This window comes from Acanthochromis polyacanthus, chromosome 8, assembly GCF_021347895.1.
Source record: "Acanthochromis polyacanthus isolate Apoly-LR-REF ecotype Palm Island chromosome 8, KAUST_Apoly_ChrSc, whole genome shotgun sequence".
Taxonomy (NCBI): Eukaryota; Metazoa; Chordata; class Actinopteri; family Pomacentridae; genus Acanthochromis; species Acanthochromis polyacanthus.
In genome coordinates this window covers 2,727,001-2,743,436 of record NC_067120.1, presented here as the reverse complement: position 1 = coordinate 2,743,436, position 16,436 = coordinate 2,727,001, and the positions used below count along the sequence as shown (strand labels likewise).

General features: G+C 39.1%; 4 protein-coding genes across 9 annotated transcripts in view; 2 read left to right on the top strand and 2 right to left on the bottom strand.

Annotated features, from left to right (window-relative positions):
* The window catches only part of srgap1a (SLIT-ROBO Rho GTPase activating protein 1a), a 97,440-nt gene extending 94,373 nt beyond the window's left edge, over positions 1-3,067 (top strand). For 2 of the 4 annotated variants that reach the window (XM_022202302.2, XM_022202310.2), the window contains exon 22: positions 398-3,067. In XM_022202302.2, the coding sequence (XP_022057994.2) occupies positions 398-808 (411 nt within the window). In that variant the 3' untranslated portion in view covers positions 809-3,067. The remainder of the gene's footprint in view (positions 1-397) is intronic. The other 2 variants (XM_022202326.2, XM_022202318.2) reach the window with 2 other exon arrangements.
* Positions 1-16,436, bottom strand: part of zgc:77752 (uncharacterized protein LOC393862 homolog) — a 411,733-nt gene that overhangs the window by 119,773 nt on the left and 275,524 nt on the right. The gene's annotated exons all lie outside the window — the stretch shown is intronic.
* Positions 2,954-7,984, bottom strand: ccdc113 (coiled-coil domain containing 113). 2 transcript variants are annotated; one of them, XM_051951421.1, is made up of 9 exons: positions 7,760-7,984; positions 7,227-7,362; positions 6,492-6,647; positions 6,236-6,385; positions 4,737-4,847; positions 4,405-4,503; positions 4,161-4,271; positions 3,813-3,968; positions 2,954-3,611 (listed from the first exon to the last, which is right to left on the bottom strand). In XM_051951421.1, the coding sequence occupies exons 1-9, from the start codon at positions 7,849-7,851 to the stop codon at positions 3,471-3,473; spliced, it is 1,152 nt and encodes a 383-aa protein (XP_051807381.1). In that variant the 5' UTR covers positions 7,852-7,984; the 3' UTR covers positions 2,954-3,470. The 2 variants fall into 2 exon arrangements, with proteins under 2 accessions (XP_051807381.1, XP_022058029.2); XM_022202337.2 differs by having other exon boundaries at positions 4,161-4,268; positions 7,760-7,981.
* parp12a (poly (ADP-ribose) polymerase family, member 12a) lies at positions 8,255-14,879 on the top strand. Of its 2 annotated transcripts, none has more exons than XM_022202356.2 (11): positions 8,255-8,692; positions 10,151-10,286; positions 10,372-10,636; positions 10,732-10,893; positions 10,973-11,162; positions 11,869-12,043; positions 12,158-12,387; positions 12,490-12,571; positions 12,687-12,817; positions 13,679-13,830; positions 14,058-14,879. In XM_022202356.2, the coding sequence occupies exons 1-11, from the start codon at positions 8,373-8,375 to the stop codon at positions 14,312-14,314; spliced, it is 2,100 nt and encodes a 699-aa protein (XP_022058048.2). In that variant the 5' UTR covers positions 8,255-8,372; the 3' UTR covers positions 14,315-14,879. The 2 variants fall into 2 exon arrangements, with proteins under 2 accessions (XP_022058048.2, XP_022058042.2); XM_022202350.2 differs by having other exon boundaries at positions 12,487-12,571.

Sequence of the window (16,436 nt, the reverse complement as noted above, 5' to 3'; positions counted from 1 at the left end):
GTCTGTCTGCCAACTGGGAGCATGCTCAGATGAACATGTCTTGTCATCTCTGTATCTCCTTCACTATCCAAAAGTCATTTGCATGCAGAGGGAGAAGTGCCGGTGTAAAGTCATTTTCTCCACTAACGCTCTGCATGTATAATGCATGCTTGGTGTTTCTTACAAATCTGTCACTGTGGTGTTCAGTTAACATGATTTTTTTTAATGTTTCCAACCATCTCTTCCTTCTTTCTCTCACGTCTTCCCTGATCATATAATCTCTTCTCCTTTTTTGCACTTTTTCTTGTCTTTTAAATGTTCTCTTATTTGTAGCCTTGCTGTTTCTCACTCATCTGTGTTGCTATTCTCCTCTTATATCACCCGCCACTTTCACTCACACTCTTTTCATCTCCTGCAGGACATAGAAGAAACTATGAACACTGCTCTGAATGAGCTGCGCGAGCTGGAGAGGCAGAGCTCAGCCAAGCACGCCCCCGATGTGGTGCTGGACACCCTGGAGCAGCGGCAGACCTCCGGCGGCGGCGGCGGCGGCGGCCCAACGCCGGCCAGCTCCAGCGAGTCCCTCAGCCCCATCCACGGCGTCATGCTGAGGTCCACTGCCAACACTGAGCCACCCATCCGCCGCAGCACCAGCTCCTCCAGCGACACCATGAGCACCTTCAAGCCGGCGGTAGCACCACGCATGGGGGTGCAGCTCAAACCTCCCGCTTTGAGGCCCAAGCCCATGGTGGTGCCCAAGTCCAGCCAGGCCCCACAGCCTCCTGTTGCGTCCCCTCAGGACCCTCTGGACAAGTCCTGCACCATGTAACCTCTGGGACAGGAATCGGAGATGTAACGCAAAAGCTCTCCACTTCCAGGAGGCTGTGAAATATTACTGGTGTCTTCACTTCACAGACATACTAGAAATAACACCTGAGAGCGTGTAAAATACTAGGACCTGGATGGGAACAGACTTTTTTGGGGTGTTTTGAGGCTGAAAACAAGAGGACTGTGAGAGACCGGGGTAGGAGTTACAGAGTGTGGACAGATTTGTCAGCCAGACAAATCTTCTGTCTCAATAACATAAATGTGCAGATTTGTGTGTTAATATGCTTAGGTTAATGTTATCTAATGTATATCTTTTTTTAAAATAAATTCAAACAACAAATCACAAAGGCTTCCTTCAAAGTTTTAGAAAAATGTTAGTTTAGTTTACAGACATTAACGAACTGTGTAACTCTGAACAAAATACGGTGCATGCAGCTCTTGTGTTTACCACTGAACCTGACATGGATGGAAAACGTAGTGACCACAGTGGCAACAACTAGTTCTTCTTGTTTTGTTTTATTACTCATGAGGGCCGTTGGAGGCGTTGGTTCAATGGCCTTACACATTTTGAGATGTAACTGATTTGATTTCAAATGTTCAAATATTACAAAGGTGCTGTGACTACCTGGGAGGAAATGGTTTTAAGGTTTAAAGATCCCTTAACAACTTATTTATTAACGGTACTCTGTTAATAAATTAACAGTACTGACTCCAGTATGCTTTTTTTCTTTCTTGCTAGCATGTAAACTGCAGCTCTCTTTGGCAAACCATTAGCTGTGTCTCAGAAATCCTTCATCAGATTTGTTTGAACAGTTTGCCTGGGATGAAATATGACAATTGGATAAAACCACTACTTCATTATATACTTTGTTTGAACACTTCAATGCATTCTTGGGTCCCTGCAGCCGCGCAGGGGGTAAAATATGCCTAATATGTATGTTTGCCTTTGCATCTGTATAACCTATAGGGAGAAGTGTGAAAAACTCTGGTGACAAACGTGTGTTATTATAAAGTGTGGACCACATGCCATAGCTTCTTTTATGCCTTGCTTGGCTTTATCTACCCAAAGACATGAGTGTATAAGTTAAAGCATGGGTGTTGATACTTCATATTGACTGATGTGTATAGATTCAAGGCGGCCCCCTGTGGGAGCGCTGCCAGTAGCCATGGACCTAATGACTGTTAGTGTAAAAGCCTCCTAATATGTTCACCTTGCTTCCTGTGCTTTTCTTTGTGAAGGTCTCTGACAGCAGCAGCAGCTTGAGCCCCTCTAGTGTGTTTAATGTTCTGGTGAGAATGTCAAAAACGTTTCTTTTTTTTTTGGTGTTGCTCTCAAGACTGACATTGAGGCTGTCTTTGTGGATTTGCGTGGATGATGACGCTTGCATGACGTGTGGTAGACAAATGGGAGGAAGCAGCCCGTGTCAGTCAGCTCCTAAGTAATAATTTCAAAATGCAATAGCCTCATGAAACTGTCTGTGCCCTAGTTCCAGTTTCTTTGCGACTGCATCCCCATGTGTGTCTTTTTTTAACCTCTTTACTGTAGAAATAACAGAGCTGGATGCATGTGTTTAGAATGTTTGGCTAGAATAATTACTCATAGAACAGACGTGGTTTGCAATGAATAAGCAATGCTCTCTAACAGCAGGTTTACATTATCTTTGACTTGACAGATATTGTGTGTATAATAATCAAAGGTAATTCATTTCTAAATTACTAACTTTCATTATTTTTATAATCATTTTTGTTATGTTTGTTGTTTCTGGGTAGAAATCACTTAGAACATATGATGTAGAATAAATATCCAGAGATACAGGTGTCCCGCCTACAGTATGAAGCCAGTTGTTAAAAAAAATAAAAGTGTGCTTTCGTCACTATGTAACATCATCAACTACAGTAGGACTCAGTTATGCCGTGTATAGGCTTTAAGCTACTCTGTGGTGTTCTGTACATCTGTAGTATGTACTTGTGAAAGTGCCTTTGAAAATGTTTTAGAGGAACTTCAAACATTTCTGTCCTGTCGCATTTTCATTTTAGATGCTGTGTTTTTTTGAGAAAATGCAGTGCAGGAAGAAGACATGTATTAGAAATGATGCCATTTTCCAAACAGATATATGGCAGGATTAATAATAAATAAACGGCTTACTCATTGTGACATTGCACTTTTATGTACATAACTGTATATATGGCATGTAACATCATAACGTTTAGAGTTCTTTCCTTCAAGGATTTCTTTCTAATAAAGGAGATAGTTTGTCGAGTCGGGGTGGATTTTTTCCCCACTTGTTTCGTCTTGAATAGGCTGCAGATTCTTTATAAGCTTTGCACACTTTGAAGCTTTAATACACTTGCTTCTTTTGAATACTGTATAATTAACTTTACAAAACGTGGAGCTTAATCTTTACGTTTACATAATATTTCATTCTTCATCATTTTGAATGGTAAAAAACAAATGTGACTGAAAAATCTTATATCATGAAAGCTTCATCCACCGCAACAGTACATTTCTGTATTTCCCAACAAGCTTTATAAGATGCATCAATTTTTTTGTGACAAATCAGTTGTTGAATAACTGTCATACTGTAAAACAGGGCCTAAACAGCACCCTAACTTGGGACAGATTATCTTTAATGAATCTGCAAAGCTTCCTGATTCTGTACTTTCTATGTGTTGTGTTCTGCTATGCTTGGAAGCTTCAGTGGGAGTCGCTGACCTCCGGGCTGACTTCCAGCCTCCGCACTGTTAGCAGGAGTCAGAGTGGATCTCGGTTTGCTCCACCTATTAGTGTGGGTCTTCAAGGCCATCTAGTGAAAGCAGAAAAACAGGGAGTGCACAGTTTTGGATACAATAACAGTTTTTGTAGGGCGAATAACTCCAGGCATGCAGGATGTGATTCAAGTGAAAAACAGCCCTGCACTTCAAAGTCTAATAGAATTTTCTTACAGAGCAGACAGAATTGTGCAGATAACTCAAAGAATTTATTGAAAATGAAAATCAGTGAATACCTCAGCAATCCCAACCTTTCTCTCCCAAGTGTGAACGCTCTGCCGCAGCTTCTTGAGTTTGTCCTTGACATACATGTACTCGGTGATATCAGGAGCCTGATAATGTGTGAGCTGCCGGTGCAGGTGCTGGTTGAAGGCTTCTGCCTTCAAACGCTCCTGAAGAGAGACAGAAACCAAGTACAAAAAGTGGATTTAAGACAACCAATTACGGTAGTTAAAATAAAAAAAACTAAAAGCAACACATTTCTAAACAATAACAGGTTATGTGTCAAATCAACAAACCCTTTTTCAATTGCTAAATTTCATATAGTTTGCCATACAGGGTTTTAAGTTCTAGACTCAACAAACCTCCTCTGCACGCTGTATCTCTTCCTCAATTTTTGCCAGCAACTGCTTTCTTTTGCTGATGTCGTTGCTCAGCTCTGTAGATTCCAGGGTGACACTTTGCAGCTTCTCCTGCTTGCAAAAACAGAAATACTCCGATAAGAAGAAATGCACACACAGATATCTGACAGACGAGAGCTACTGCAATATGAAATTTAACAATACATCAGGGTGGGGATTAATTTGCACTGAGAACATCAACTGTTACCTTGTGTGAGGTAAGGACACGTTGTACTTTCAAACTATTGATCTGAAGTTCATCCAGGTTTTTGTCAACTCTTGACTCATTGTACTCCTGGAAAAAATCCTAGATGCAACAAACAGCACAATATATTTACTAACATGCCTTAAATGATCATTTATGTTAAGGTTAAAGCAAATTCCTAATTAAAGAGTCACAAACTCATAACTCATTAACAAACCCCAGTTACAAAAATAGATAATAGACTCCCAGTGCAACTATCGAACCCACAAAATAGTTCAGAAAAGCATCTCTTTTCCCAGCTTCCTTATCCTTTAAGTCAGTAGTTAATTCTCCACCTCATATTTGACTTTTCCCATCTCTTTTTTCTGTTGGAGCTGCTGCAGGAGCTTCTTCTCGTAGACCTTCAGTGCCTGGTTCTTCCAATGAAACTTCTCCAACTGGCTAACCTGTTTTTATGTATGAACCGGACACAGCATGAGGAGAAAGGGAGGTGAATGCTGGTAAGTTAATGCATAAATAAGGACTAAATAAGTACATAAGTAAATACCCTAGCCATGTATCGTTCACATTAAAGGCATATGAATGTTTAGGAACAGCTGGCTACATTTAGAAAGCTGCAGAAGTTTAATGGTTTGACTACGGAAGGCTACAGACGCCAAAGATAGCTAATTTCCATGATTTTGAGATAAAAGGTGTGGCTATTAAAAATGCAGTTAATAGTGTAATTCTACTTTAATGTAGAAATTTTGAATTTCAGTTCTTTTCACCTATATTTTATGGGTATTAGGTTGCCAAAAACACATTCAACACTCTCAGCAAAACAGTTTTTGGCTAAGAAACGCATCACAGTACCTGACCACTGTTGTGAACATTTGTGTAATGAAGTGAATTCTAAGCAAGAAGGAGGTTTTAGAGATTCAACATAACTTTACCATATCCATAAGAGACCCTTGACTCCACAAGACAATCGGTACGAAGTCAAACTCCATTTTATGGGTAAGATGGTTTCATATACTCTCAGCAGGCAAAAAGGGTAAAAAGCTTTGTTCCTGGGTTTTGCAAACTGTTTAACTCGACCTTTGTTCACTAATGAGGCAAACTATCCCTTCACTTTTTTTCTTCTTGAATCCTCTCTGATTTATGTCAGCTAGAAGACAAGACAAGGCCTCCTCACAGTGGAAAAGAGCATCAAGATTTTAATGGTCTCCGTGCACACCGAGGCACCAAAGTCCAGCTGGCCTCCCAGTGCTTACTAAGAGTGGATGAGGCAAACCACCGCATGAAACAGCACACAGGTATTATTTGAAATATAGAAATGGGTGATTTAAGTACAGAATTACCTTTACAACCACACCACAATCCCTATAGATACGATCTACCATCAAGTAGCTTTTTTTCTGCACTTAAGGGACCCCATTTCAAGTCCAGAAGTGAAGGAGAAAATGACGGGATTTCTGAGACACCTGAGTGGAGAAAACCTAATGCACTGCTTTGATCAGTGGAAGTTGCAGAAGGGAGACATAATGAAAGGAAAAGGGATTGAAATGTAATATTTATTCACTAAGGTTGAATTACAGCAATAGTCTCATTATTTAATAGCCGTAGCTTATCTGCTGACAGTGATAAATAGCATAAATACATATTTATGAATTTGAAAGTCCTAAAAAATGTATGATTGATGAGAAGTGAGAATAACTTTGAACTGATTCAACAGACACAAGTGTAATGGAATCTCTTGTAAGCTGAATTAAAATGAGCAGGCCAGCTAGGTCTTAAAATCTATTCAAAACTTACTTTCTACAGGTTAATCTATTGGACTAAATCAAATGTTTACCTTTAATTTGTCTTCCATATACTGGAGCACCTTCTCTGGCTCCTTCATCACCAGTCTGTTGTCCTTCATAGGTTTGAGTAGTTTGCGTTCAAACTTATACTTTGCTTTCTTGATCTCAGCTAGACGCAGTTCTGCTTCTTCCATAGAAGCCTGAAGAGACAAGCAGGAGTACTGAAGAAACGTTTTCTCTCTGTGTGCTTGTATATGTTTATGGATGTTTTCTCTTTGTGTTGTTATTTTATTTGTGTCTTTTAACCTTGTAGTCATCCTGGGTTCTCTCATATTTTTGTTTGAGTTTCTCCTGGTCCTCTTGTGTTTCTCTCACTTCTCTCTGTGCCATATAAAGTTTTTGCTCCAAGGTTAGCAGCTGGAGGCGATCTGAGATGTTGGCTCTGGACCTCCGCCTCCATCCCTGAAGGCACAGAGGAGAATGGAACAGAAAGCATTTATTGTCATTGTGTTCAGAATAAAAGGGGATTAGAAGTGCCATTCCTCCCTGGTGCATTAGAATTAAAAAGACACACCTTATATTACAATATTAAAAAAAAACATCATGCACACCATAAAACCATTGCACACAATATAAAAGAGGTAGGAGGAGGAAAAGTGCAGAAAGCTGGGAATCAAATCATTTAAGTGGTACTTAAGTGGCTCTATCATAATATCACAACCCTTAAAATATTATTAGAAATGCCACTAATTGTTCATATAATTATGTCCTCAGGCCACATAGAGTAAACTGCTGCTACTTATGAAGCCATAAAAAGCAATTAAGGTTGTCCCTCTGTGGTTGTGTTTTGAATTCTAATCCTGGGACATTAAGAATAATTCCCTGATCCTGAAAAAACTGTAGTTCTCTACGTATGTCTCCATGTGCTGAGGAAATGAGTAAAATCTGTCAGCAGTGTTGACTTTTAGTGAGAGACCTACAGTCACAACACATGATATTGAGTTATAGAAAATAATAGTATATAAATCTCCTAGCACTTACCCCACCTTCCTGCTGGGAGCTCCCTGTTACCCCTGGGCCCTCTCCTCCAGCCGGGGTCAGCAGCTCCTGTGGATCCAGGCGGCCAATGAACTGCTCAAACATGGCATTCTCTGCCCGGAGGGCTGCATTGGAATATCTTGGATAAAAGACAATAAGAACAACAAGCTTAAAAGAAAATAGGAAATCCTGCAAGCTATAAGTTGAACTGTTTAAGCTAACCAGGTAACCTAATATTTAGAAAGAGGGTTCAAAGTGTACTCAAAGTATTTAACAATTTATAATTTGACTCACAACCTAATCTAGTTTAAACATCTCTCTGCCCTTTATTTCTAGCAAACAGATGGATAGGTAGTAGGATAAGATGTGTTTTATTAATATTTAACTGCTATATCCGTATTTCTCAATGGCAGAGCTACTGCTAGCATTAGCAAGGAGCATTAGCTAGCTGTGCAAAACAAGCAAAAGTCAGATTTAAGCTAATACGTTTAACAGCTGAGCTTATTCAACTCGTTGTAAATATTAGTTTTCATTACTTTAGTTCTTCGACCCGTTTATAAAGGGCTTCTTTTTGTTCCTCTGTGATCTCCTCGTCGTTTTCTTCTATCATTAAAATCCTGTCCTCCATGGTTGCTAGGGAACACTGAAACTCCAGCGGTTGCTAGGGGCCAGTGTTGGATTTACGTACTTCCGTAAACGTTTTTAATCGACTTTAAAATGATTTTATACTGTCACGTTTTAGCACTTACTGTTTTGTGTTTTTAGATGTTCATGTGGCTTCTGATATTCTTTAAAAATAAATAAATGAATGAATAAAAACGTCTACTCTAATAATTAGAAAAAAAAGTTCAGATTTTTCCTTCAATATCAAACCCACCTCAAAGTTTGTCCTTGTTTAAAAATAAATTAATTAAAATAAATTAAAATATTGTGTAAATCCACGTTAATTTAGGGGCATACCTTATTTCTGTGTTCTTGTTTTGTTTTGTTTTTTTTGTTTTTTTTTTTTTTTTTTTTTGTATGTGCTCGCTATTTTGAGTTTCGGTTTCACTTCTGAGTAAAACGCCAGTCATGGAGGTTACTGGTTAGCTCAGCACTTATCAGAGTGTAGATTTCTTTTGTTCTTTCTGTAGGTACACTCTCCTCGACATGGCTTCATTAATCTCTAAATTTGTCATCAAGATCCTTTGCGACAATCAGGGATGTTTGGACTTCCAGCGGCTGGACGAGGCGATTGCTCAGAGTTTCACGGTGGATAAATCCGTTCTGCGGGGTGTCCTCTTCGACGACGGTAAAATAGCCATTCAGGCAGGCAGCAAGAAGCTCCCTGGCGGCCAAATAACCGGCCCAGACAGCCTGATTGTGGCTAAAACCAGCCTGCGGATCTGTCAGAAAAAGACAGGAGAGTGTCTTGGGTGCGATGGTTTACACCTGTGCAGATACTTTGTGTGCGGAGAATGCACCTTTGGGTAAGAACACATTTACTGTTACACTAATTTGTTTCTTATTAAGCAGTACTTTCAAGAATATCTTCATTTTTACCCCTTGATCCTTTTGTCATGACAATCTAAAGAACCAAGAGGCTTTAAACTTTAAATCCCGACACACCCACACCTTTTCACTTTCTTTGTTTGTTTTAGACTTTCAGACTGTTTTTGTGTGCAGAGACACACCTCCTCCCCGTGGTGGTGCTGTTGCATGTTACAGATGATTTTACTTCATAATCTGATCTATATGTTACGGTTTTACTGTTACACATTAAAGTCAAATTCCTTTTATGTGAAACCGTACTTGGCAGCAAATCCTTCCTGATTCAAAATCAAAAACATCTGACAAAACTTCTGCAAACGTCAGTAAACATGTAGTTCTGTTCATTCAGGTGTGAATCTCTGTGGTTTACTGCTTAAAAAACAGAGGTGTATTCTTTTAATTTAATACCCTTATGAGAAAAAATAGATATAATCCAGGATGAACACTTAATTGAAAATGCAATATGACTAAGTGCAGTATCCAAATAACAATGGTGGCATTTTTTTTAATAAAGGTGTAATTTTGTCACAAAATACTTTTATAAATAAGTATTGTGGCAGTACAGGGATATTGTGGCCTGCATTAACAACTAATATAATTAATAACCATGCTTTTTTGAAACACACCTAAAACTAAATCACCATTTTAAAAAAATTTCAGTGCAAAAAAAAAAAAATGCAAAAATGACAATTCCCATCAAAAATGTGACTCACATTTTAGTATCTTAAACAAAAGAACAATTCAAGATTTTGTTGTTGTTTTGTGAACATCATTAACCTCTAGTGTTAATTAGAATAAAACTATACTGAATGAGACAACCATCAGGAACATCATGAAAATTCTATAAAATATTCTCAACAGAATAGTTTCATGTGGAATCAAAAACATGGATTTTACAGCTAAATAGCTACAAGTCTATTTTGAGCTTCTGTGGAAAAAAAAGTTTGTTTTTCAATGCATATGTTGTTATTATCATCAAATATAATTGTGTTTACATCCTATTGAATGATCTCGGTATTCATTTTCCCCAGAGAACCTCCTCTGTGTACTGTACTGTCAATAAACAGCACCAAAGCTCTATTGAGCGCTGTTTACACTGCGAATAAAGCTGAAGTCATTTTACAAGTAGGTCAGATAATAAAACTATACAGGCAGCAGAGTGACAGGAGCATTTAATCAAAATATAAACACACATAGGATGATAAATGAGCCGACAATAAATTATCATCACGACAAAGCATTAAAAAAAGATCTCGGATGCGATTTTTCTTCTGTCAGCCACCAGAATGTTCAGGTTTAATCATACATAGCTGTAAGTTTTTACATATAGAAGCCTGTATATGTACAGAAACTTCATAAACCCAATTTTACCTTAATATGCATGTTGTCATTTTCAGATCCAAATGTAAAAATCCTCACCGTCTGGCTGATCCGTACAATCAGGAGATTCTGAAGAGATACAGTCTTCACGATCTGACAGAGAAGCAGCTGTTTCAGCTCTTACTGCAGAATGACCCCTTTCTGCTCCCAGAGGTGGGTTTCTCTCCCTGCAGTGAGAGACAAAGGTGGGGATTTAGAAATGAAATCATTCTCACTCGTCTCCTGTGATCCCCTCTAGGTATGTGGACATTACAACAAGGGCAACGGTTTGCACGGCTCCTGCAAATTCACCACCACCTGCACCAAGCTCCACGTCTGCCTGCACTACTTACAGGGCGACTGTAAGTTTGGCTCTTCATGTAAAAGAGCTCATAATATCGACGCACAAGGAATGAAGCTCCTCCGAGGATTCAGTAAAGAAAATATTGCAAACCTCTTCATGACCTACAGGAATAAGTTCATCATCACGGGTCAACAAGAGCGACCAGCTGCTGTCATCTCCGGTAAATGGTTGCTTTTATTAAACAACTGCTTGTTGAAATTTTTGTCATCTGATCAGGAAAGTATTTTACTGATTATTATTGTGTGTCTTCTGCAGTGCTTAAAGATATGAGAATCTCCATTCCGCAGCCTTCCCACCTTCCCTCCCAAAACAACTTTGGATCTCCCACCAGCTCTGCTTGTCCATCCAAAGCCCTGAGTGATGCCGACCGGAATGAAATCTGCCTCTATTTCATTCGCAGACACTGTGGCTTCAAAGGTATTATTGATAGAACTCCGCAGTAACGTGCAGATCTTTCTCTGTATAAGTTCCTTATGTGTTTTGCTTTTTTCCACAGACAAGTGTGCTCGTGTCCACTGGCACCTGCCTTACAGATGGCAGGTTTTGGACAGTGACGGTGTGACCTGGAAGGACTTGGTCAACATGGAAGACATTGAGAAGGCCTACTGTGACCCAGCTCATGACACAAGCTGCACAGATCAACCATCAGCCGCCTCTGGGCTTTTCAAATTACTGTCTTATGCAAGGTACGTAATTAAACGGAACACATTGATGCACATACTAGTCTCTGGTATACAGTGGTGAAGGAAAATTAAGAAGTAAAAATACTAAAAAAAGCAATATAGAAACACTCTAATATAACTAAAACTCCAACTTCAGTAAAAATACATGAATATTATCAGCAAAATGTAGGTAAAGTATTCAAGTAATGTTAGCTCATTGGGTCCTTCTGAGTGGTTTATTATTATATATGGTGCCATTAGATTGTTAATACTGAAGCATGAGTGTGTTTGTAGCATGTTGCTGCTGTAGCTGCTGGAGTTGGAGCTAGTTTAACTACTGGGCTGTGAGATTATTAAATGGGGGGAGAAAGAAGAAGAAATTTCTTTCTATATGTACTGAGAGGGGAATTTAAAGGGGAATAATCTATTTGGTGAAGCACAACTGCATCTCTGACTACACACTGCTTTTTGTAAGATCTCAGAAGCTGAAAAAGTTGGAAACCCCTACCGTACTTGAAAATCTATCTAGTATGTAAAATCTGCAGTATAAAGTAGCATAAAATCTAAACAATCATGTTCAACATTAGATGCACTTGGTTATGTTCCACCACTACGTTTAAATAAATGTTCTACAGGAATAAATACACATTTGCCTATTACAGTAGTATTATTTGCATTATCTCAAGTCTAAAATGTTCCCTCATCTCGAGGGAATTTCTTTTCCTCTCAGCTCTGCACCTCCCACTGTGCAGTCAGTTGATTTTGTGAAAATGACGTACGGAGGGTCTCCAGTTCGTCGCATCTCCACTGCTTCCTCTGTCTCCAAGCCGCCTCACTACATTCTTACAACACAGTGGCTTTGGTACTGGAAGGACGATGGCGGGAAATGGAAGGAGTTTGGACAGGTGAGTCCAACATGTGCAAATAATGCAGCTGTGTGTGTTTGCTCAGTAATGATGTGTCTGTGTCACCGTCGTTGCTGTTTTCAAAGCGGTCTGTCCCATTTGTGTTCTCTTTAGGACGACAGTGATGATACAGTCACTTCCCAAACCCTGGAGAACGTGTACCTGGCAGACCAAAATACAGAGATTCCCTTTAAGGCTGGCAAACAGCAGTATGTTCTCCACTTCAAAGATGCAGCAGGAGCCCAGCAGATGTACCAGGAGAATGTGAAGTTTAACACCAAGAGGGAGGTCAGAAGGAGGCCTCGCTTTGTGTCTGCTCATGACGTGGAGGTGCAGCTGAAGAGGTATTCTGATTTTCCACTTTGAGGCATGGTTTCATGTTGTTTTTGATGTGTTAGTGTCTTAAATGACTTCACTGAGACTTCTTCTGTACGTCTTCTCAGTAGTGCTTCGCCACAGAGCTCCTCCACAGCTGAGATTGTCCCATCCTACTGGGACAAGAACGCCCTACCTGAGTTTGGATTCAAGGTATCTCTATAGATGATACATTATTGTAATTAATATTTCAGTTTTTACTATGTTTTGCTTAATATGTATTTATACCTTTCTTAATGACTTGTTTATCTGTACTTTACTCTTTCAGCTCATACCTCTCCCCAAATCTGCAAAAGAGCATAACAGGATTGAGATGTTGTTTAAGCTCACCATGCCTCAGGGTAAAATTAGCAGCATCCAGAGGATCCAGAACCCCTCTCTGTGGAAAGTCTTTCAATGGTAAATCAGTAGCAAGGACTTGAGGCTCTATTAATGAAATAGTTTGAAATTTCAGATGAGTCAGATCAGGAAAATGATGTAACTCTGTGTTAAATATGAAACTACTGTTAGCACGGATTAACTTAGCTTAGCAGAAACATAAGAAATGGGGAGCAACAGCTAGGCTGGCTCTGTCCAAACCTGAAAAAGGTTTTGCAGTGTTTGCTTTTTGCTAGACTATTTCTTGAAGTTTTAGCTTGCTGACACTGCTGCTGACTACAAACAGAAGAGTCAAGTAAAATCACAGTTAGCTATAAAGCACATTTAAAAGAACAGCTACTGAGCTAATGTGCTTTCCAGAAAAAAGATTGGTGGTACAAATTTACCTATGTGGAAATTCTGTGATGTCCAGAGAGGATGAGGAGGCAGATACAGAGACACTCTGGAGAATCACATGGCTTAGGATTAGATTAAGGTTTCCTGATATCAAGAGAAGTGACACCAGCGGAACAGCAGTACATGCAAGCAATGCCAGCATCAGTTGTGAGGATTCTCTCTGATCTTCGGGTAAATATTGTAGTTGAGAGAAGGTCAGATTTAGACTAGAGACTGACATGGAGACAACTCATCTGCTTAGACGTGTCAGAATCAAATACCTAACCTTGACCATAGCAGAGAATCCTAGTCTATCTTCCCTCTACAGCATCTGCCTGTCTGAAGATAATTTAGGATGATGTCAGCTAACAGCCACAAGGAAACACTTCGGTAGGGTGTAGTACAGGATAAAAAAGATGCAAAGCTATAGCACATATAGTCATATCAATACAGCATTTCCAGCATGAACTCCTTTATCACATAAATTCTGATATGTTGTGTGTTCAGGCAGAAAGATCAGATGAAGGACAGGAACGGAGGGAATCTTGTGAATGAGCAGTACTTGTTCCACGGGACAGATGAGTCCCTGATTGAGGCCATCTGTGAACAGAACTTTGACTGGAGGATGTGTGGTGTCCATGGCACCGCCTATGGCAAAGGTACAGTCAAGCAGCCTATTCCTTCATTCTAGTAATATGACAAATACACAATATTCAACTTCCAGTACTGACAAGCTGTAAATGTTTTCCTCAAAACTGCTGATGCGGTGTCGTGGTTTGGTATGAAGCTGTAACTCGTTGGTTTAAGGGTTTTGGTATTAAAAAAAGCAAACTTTGCTTGTACTTTTCCCTTGTATCACTATTAACATCATTTCAATACTTTCTAGGGAGCTACTTTGCCAAAGATGCTTCCTACTCAGACAGATATGCCAAAATCAGAGGAACCCTGAACAAGATCATGTTTGTTGCTCTGGTCCTGGTGGGGGAGTACACCAAAGGAAAGAGCAGCTATGTACGGCCTCCGCCAAAAGGAGGCAGCTGGACTTTGTATGACAGCTGCGTCGACTCCGAGAGCAACCCCAGCATATATGTCATCTTTGATAAACAGCAGATTTATCCAGAGTATCTGATCAACTACTCATAGATCACAGGGCTGGGTTTTACTTTTCTGAAGACTTTAATCATGGGAAAAATTGCGCTTCAGCTGGCTGGTTGTAACTCATTTCTTGTTAGGCTTGTAGAGTTTTGCAGCGGTGGAAGTGAATTTTAAAAGAAATTACACAGCGTGACACAACAAAACATATTAAAGTGCCTGTAAATGAAGGGTTCATTGCAGCACAGTTGTCATTGTGATTGTTGGATCATTAATGTGTGCTTAATGTTACAGTATTTTTAGGTAGGGCTACTTTAAAACCACTTTCCGTTATGTTGGGTGCTTTGAGTTAATACAAATCATCATCATTTAGAAATTGATCATGTTTTAAAATATTTCCACCTGAAATGTAGTGGAAAAGAAGATCAAATTAGGAGGATTATTAGGAGGATCATTAGAAAAGACTCACTTTGCATTAAAGGATATACAAACAAAAAAAACGCGGCTTTTCCTGTACAGATGTCTGCGACTGCACTTCTACACTTTTTTTTTTTGACAAGAATGCCTGGTTTTCACTGGTTGTTACAAAATAAACACACTGCAAAATGTCAAATCAGTTCAGTGTTCCTCCTTTATTTACACAGTGCATTGAACACACCATCTTTGTTTGTTTTTCTTTTGGAACAAGTGGCATGTCACCAGTTTCAAATAATAAAAATAACTCAAATTATCCCATTCACTAAAATGTATGTTTTATAGAAATATTTGAAATAATCATCAGTAAATCCCTCTTATTGAACACATTTAAGTTGAAAATTCATTCAAGGCTAATTCATTCATTTCTGCAGCATCTCTGATCTCTCCCAAGCACTGACCGAACTCCAAACTTTGACAGATTAACCTCCCTACATGGTTAATTATTATAAGATGCAACTGTTCTCCTTTAATAATAATGAATGACTTCACCAAGAGTTGTATAGTTAGGAAATGTTTCCTAAACATTAAGAGGATGAATGGCGAGTTTCAAGCCATCTGATGGAGAATTGGCTTCATCTCATGCTATGTGTCTTCTTGTGATTTTCACAAATATGCCATTTATAGGTCCCAGAGTCCTCAGTGACTTCAACTCAGGAGGAACCTGAAAGATGCAAACAGTGTCTCAAGTTAAACACCACACTCAAAACAAATATGGAAATAGCTGGGAGATGCACACTGAATCATTCAATCTGTAAGTACATTTTCCCCAAATTATAGCAATCTCAGATGTTCAGTAAACTCCACTTGTGGTATAATTATTAGCAACCAATAAAACCAACAGGCTTAAAATTTACATGAATATACACTGCCGTTCAAAAGTTTGGGGTCATCCAGATAGTTCATTGTTCTCCATGAAAACTCTCACTTTTATCCATGTGCTAACATAATTGCAGAAGGGTTTTCTACTCATCAATGAGCCTTTCAACAGCATTAGCTAACACAATGTAGCATTAGAACACAGGAGTGATGGTTGCAGGAAATGTTCCACTGTACCCCTATGGAGATATTCCATTAAGAATCAGCCGCTTCCAGCTAGAATAGTCATTTACCACATTAACAATGTCTACACTGGATTTATCATTCATTTATTGTTATCTTCACTGAAAAAAAAAGAAAATAGTAGAAGATAGTAAACTAGGCACATTTTTGACAAGTTTCCAAAATTGTGCTTATGTATGTTACTTTTGTATGTTACTTTTGACGGGAAAAAAGTTCACTTTTTTCCATCAAAAAGTTCACTTTTTTCCATCAAAAAGTAACATACATAAGCGTAATTTTGGAAACTTGCTAGGCCATTTGTCAAAAACATGCCAAGTTTACTATCTTTTCATATGTTTCTATTGTTAAGGCAATCATCAAAGTGTAATAAAATGTCCTTTGATTAATCAATAAAACAATTTGAATATCTAGATGATTTGTTACACATTATTACTCCTTAGCTGATTTTTACTCACACACACACCATACAGTCTATGATATATATCTATGGTTTAATTGTAATCCTGTTTGTCCTTTGACCTGTGACCTTTGACCTGTGAAGGGGGAAGTGACGTACATGCAGAGAGGGGAAAAAAAAGACCGGGCGGACTGCAGAGAGAGATGCACGTTTTCCGACAGCAAGCGCTAATGCTGGAGC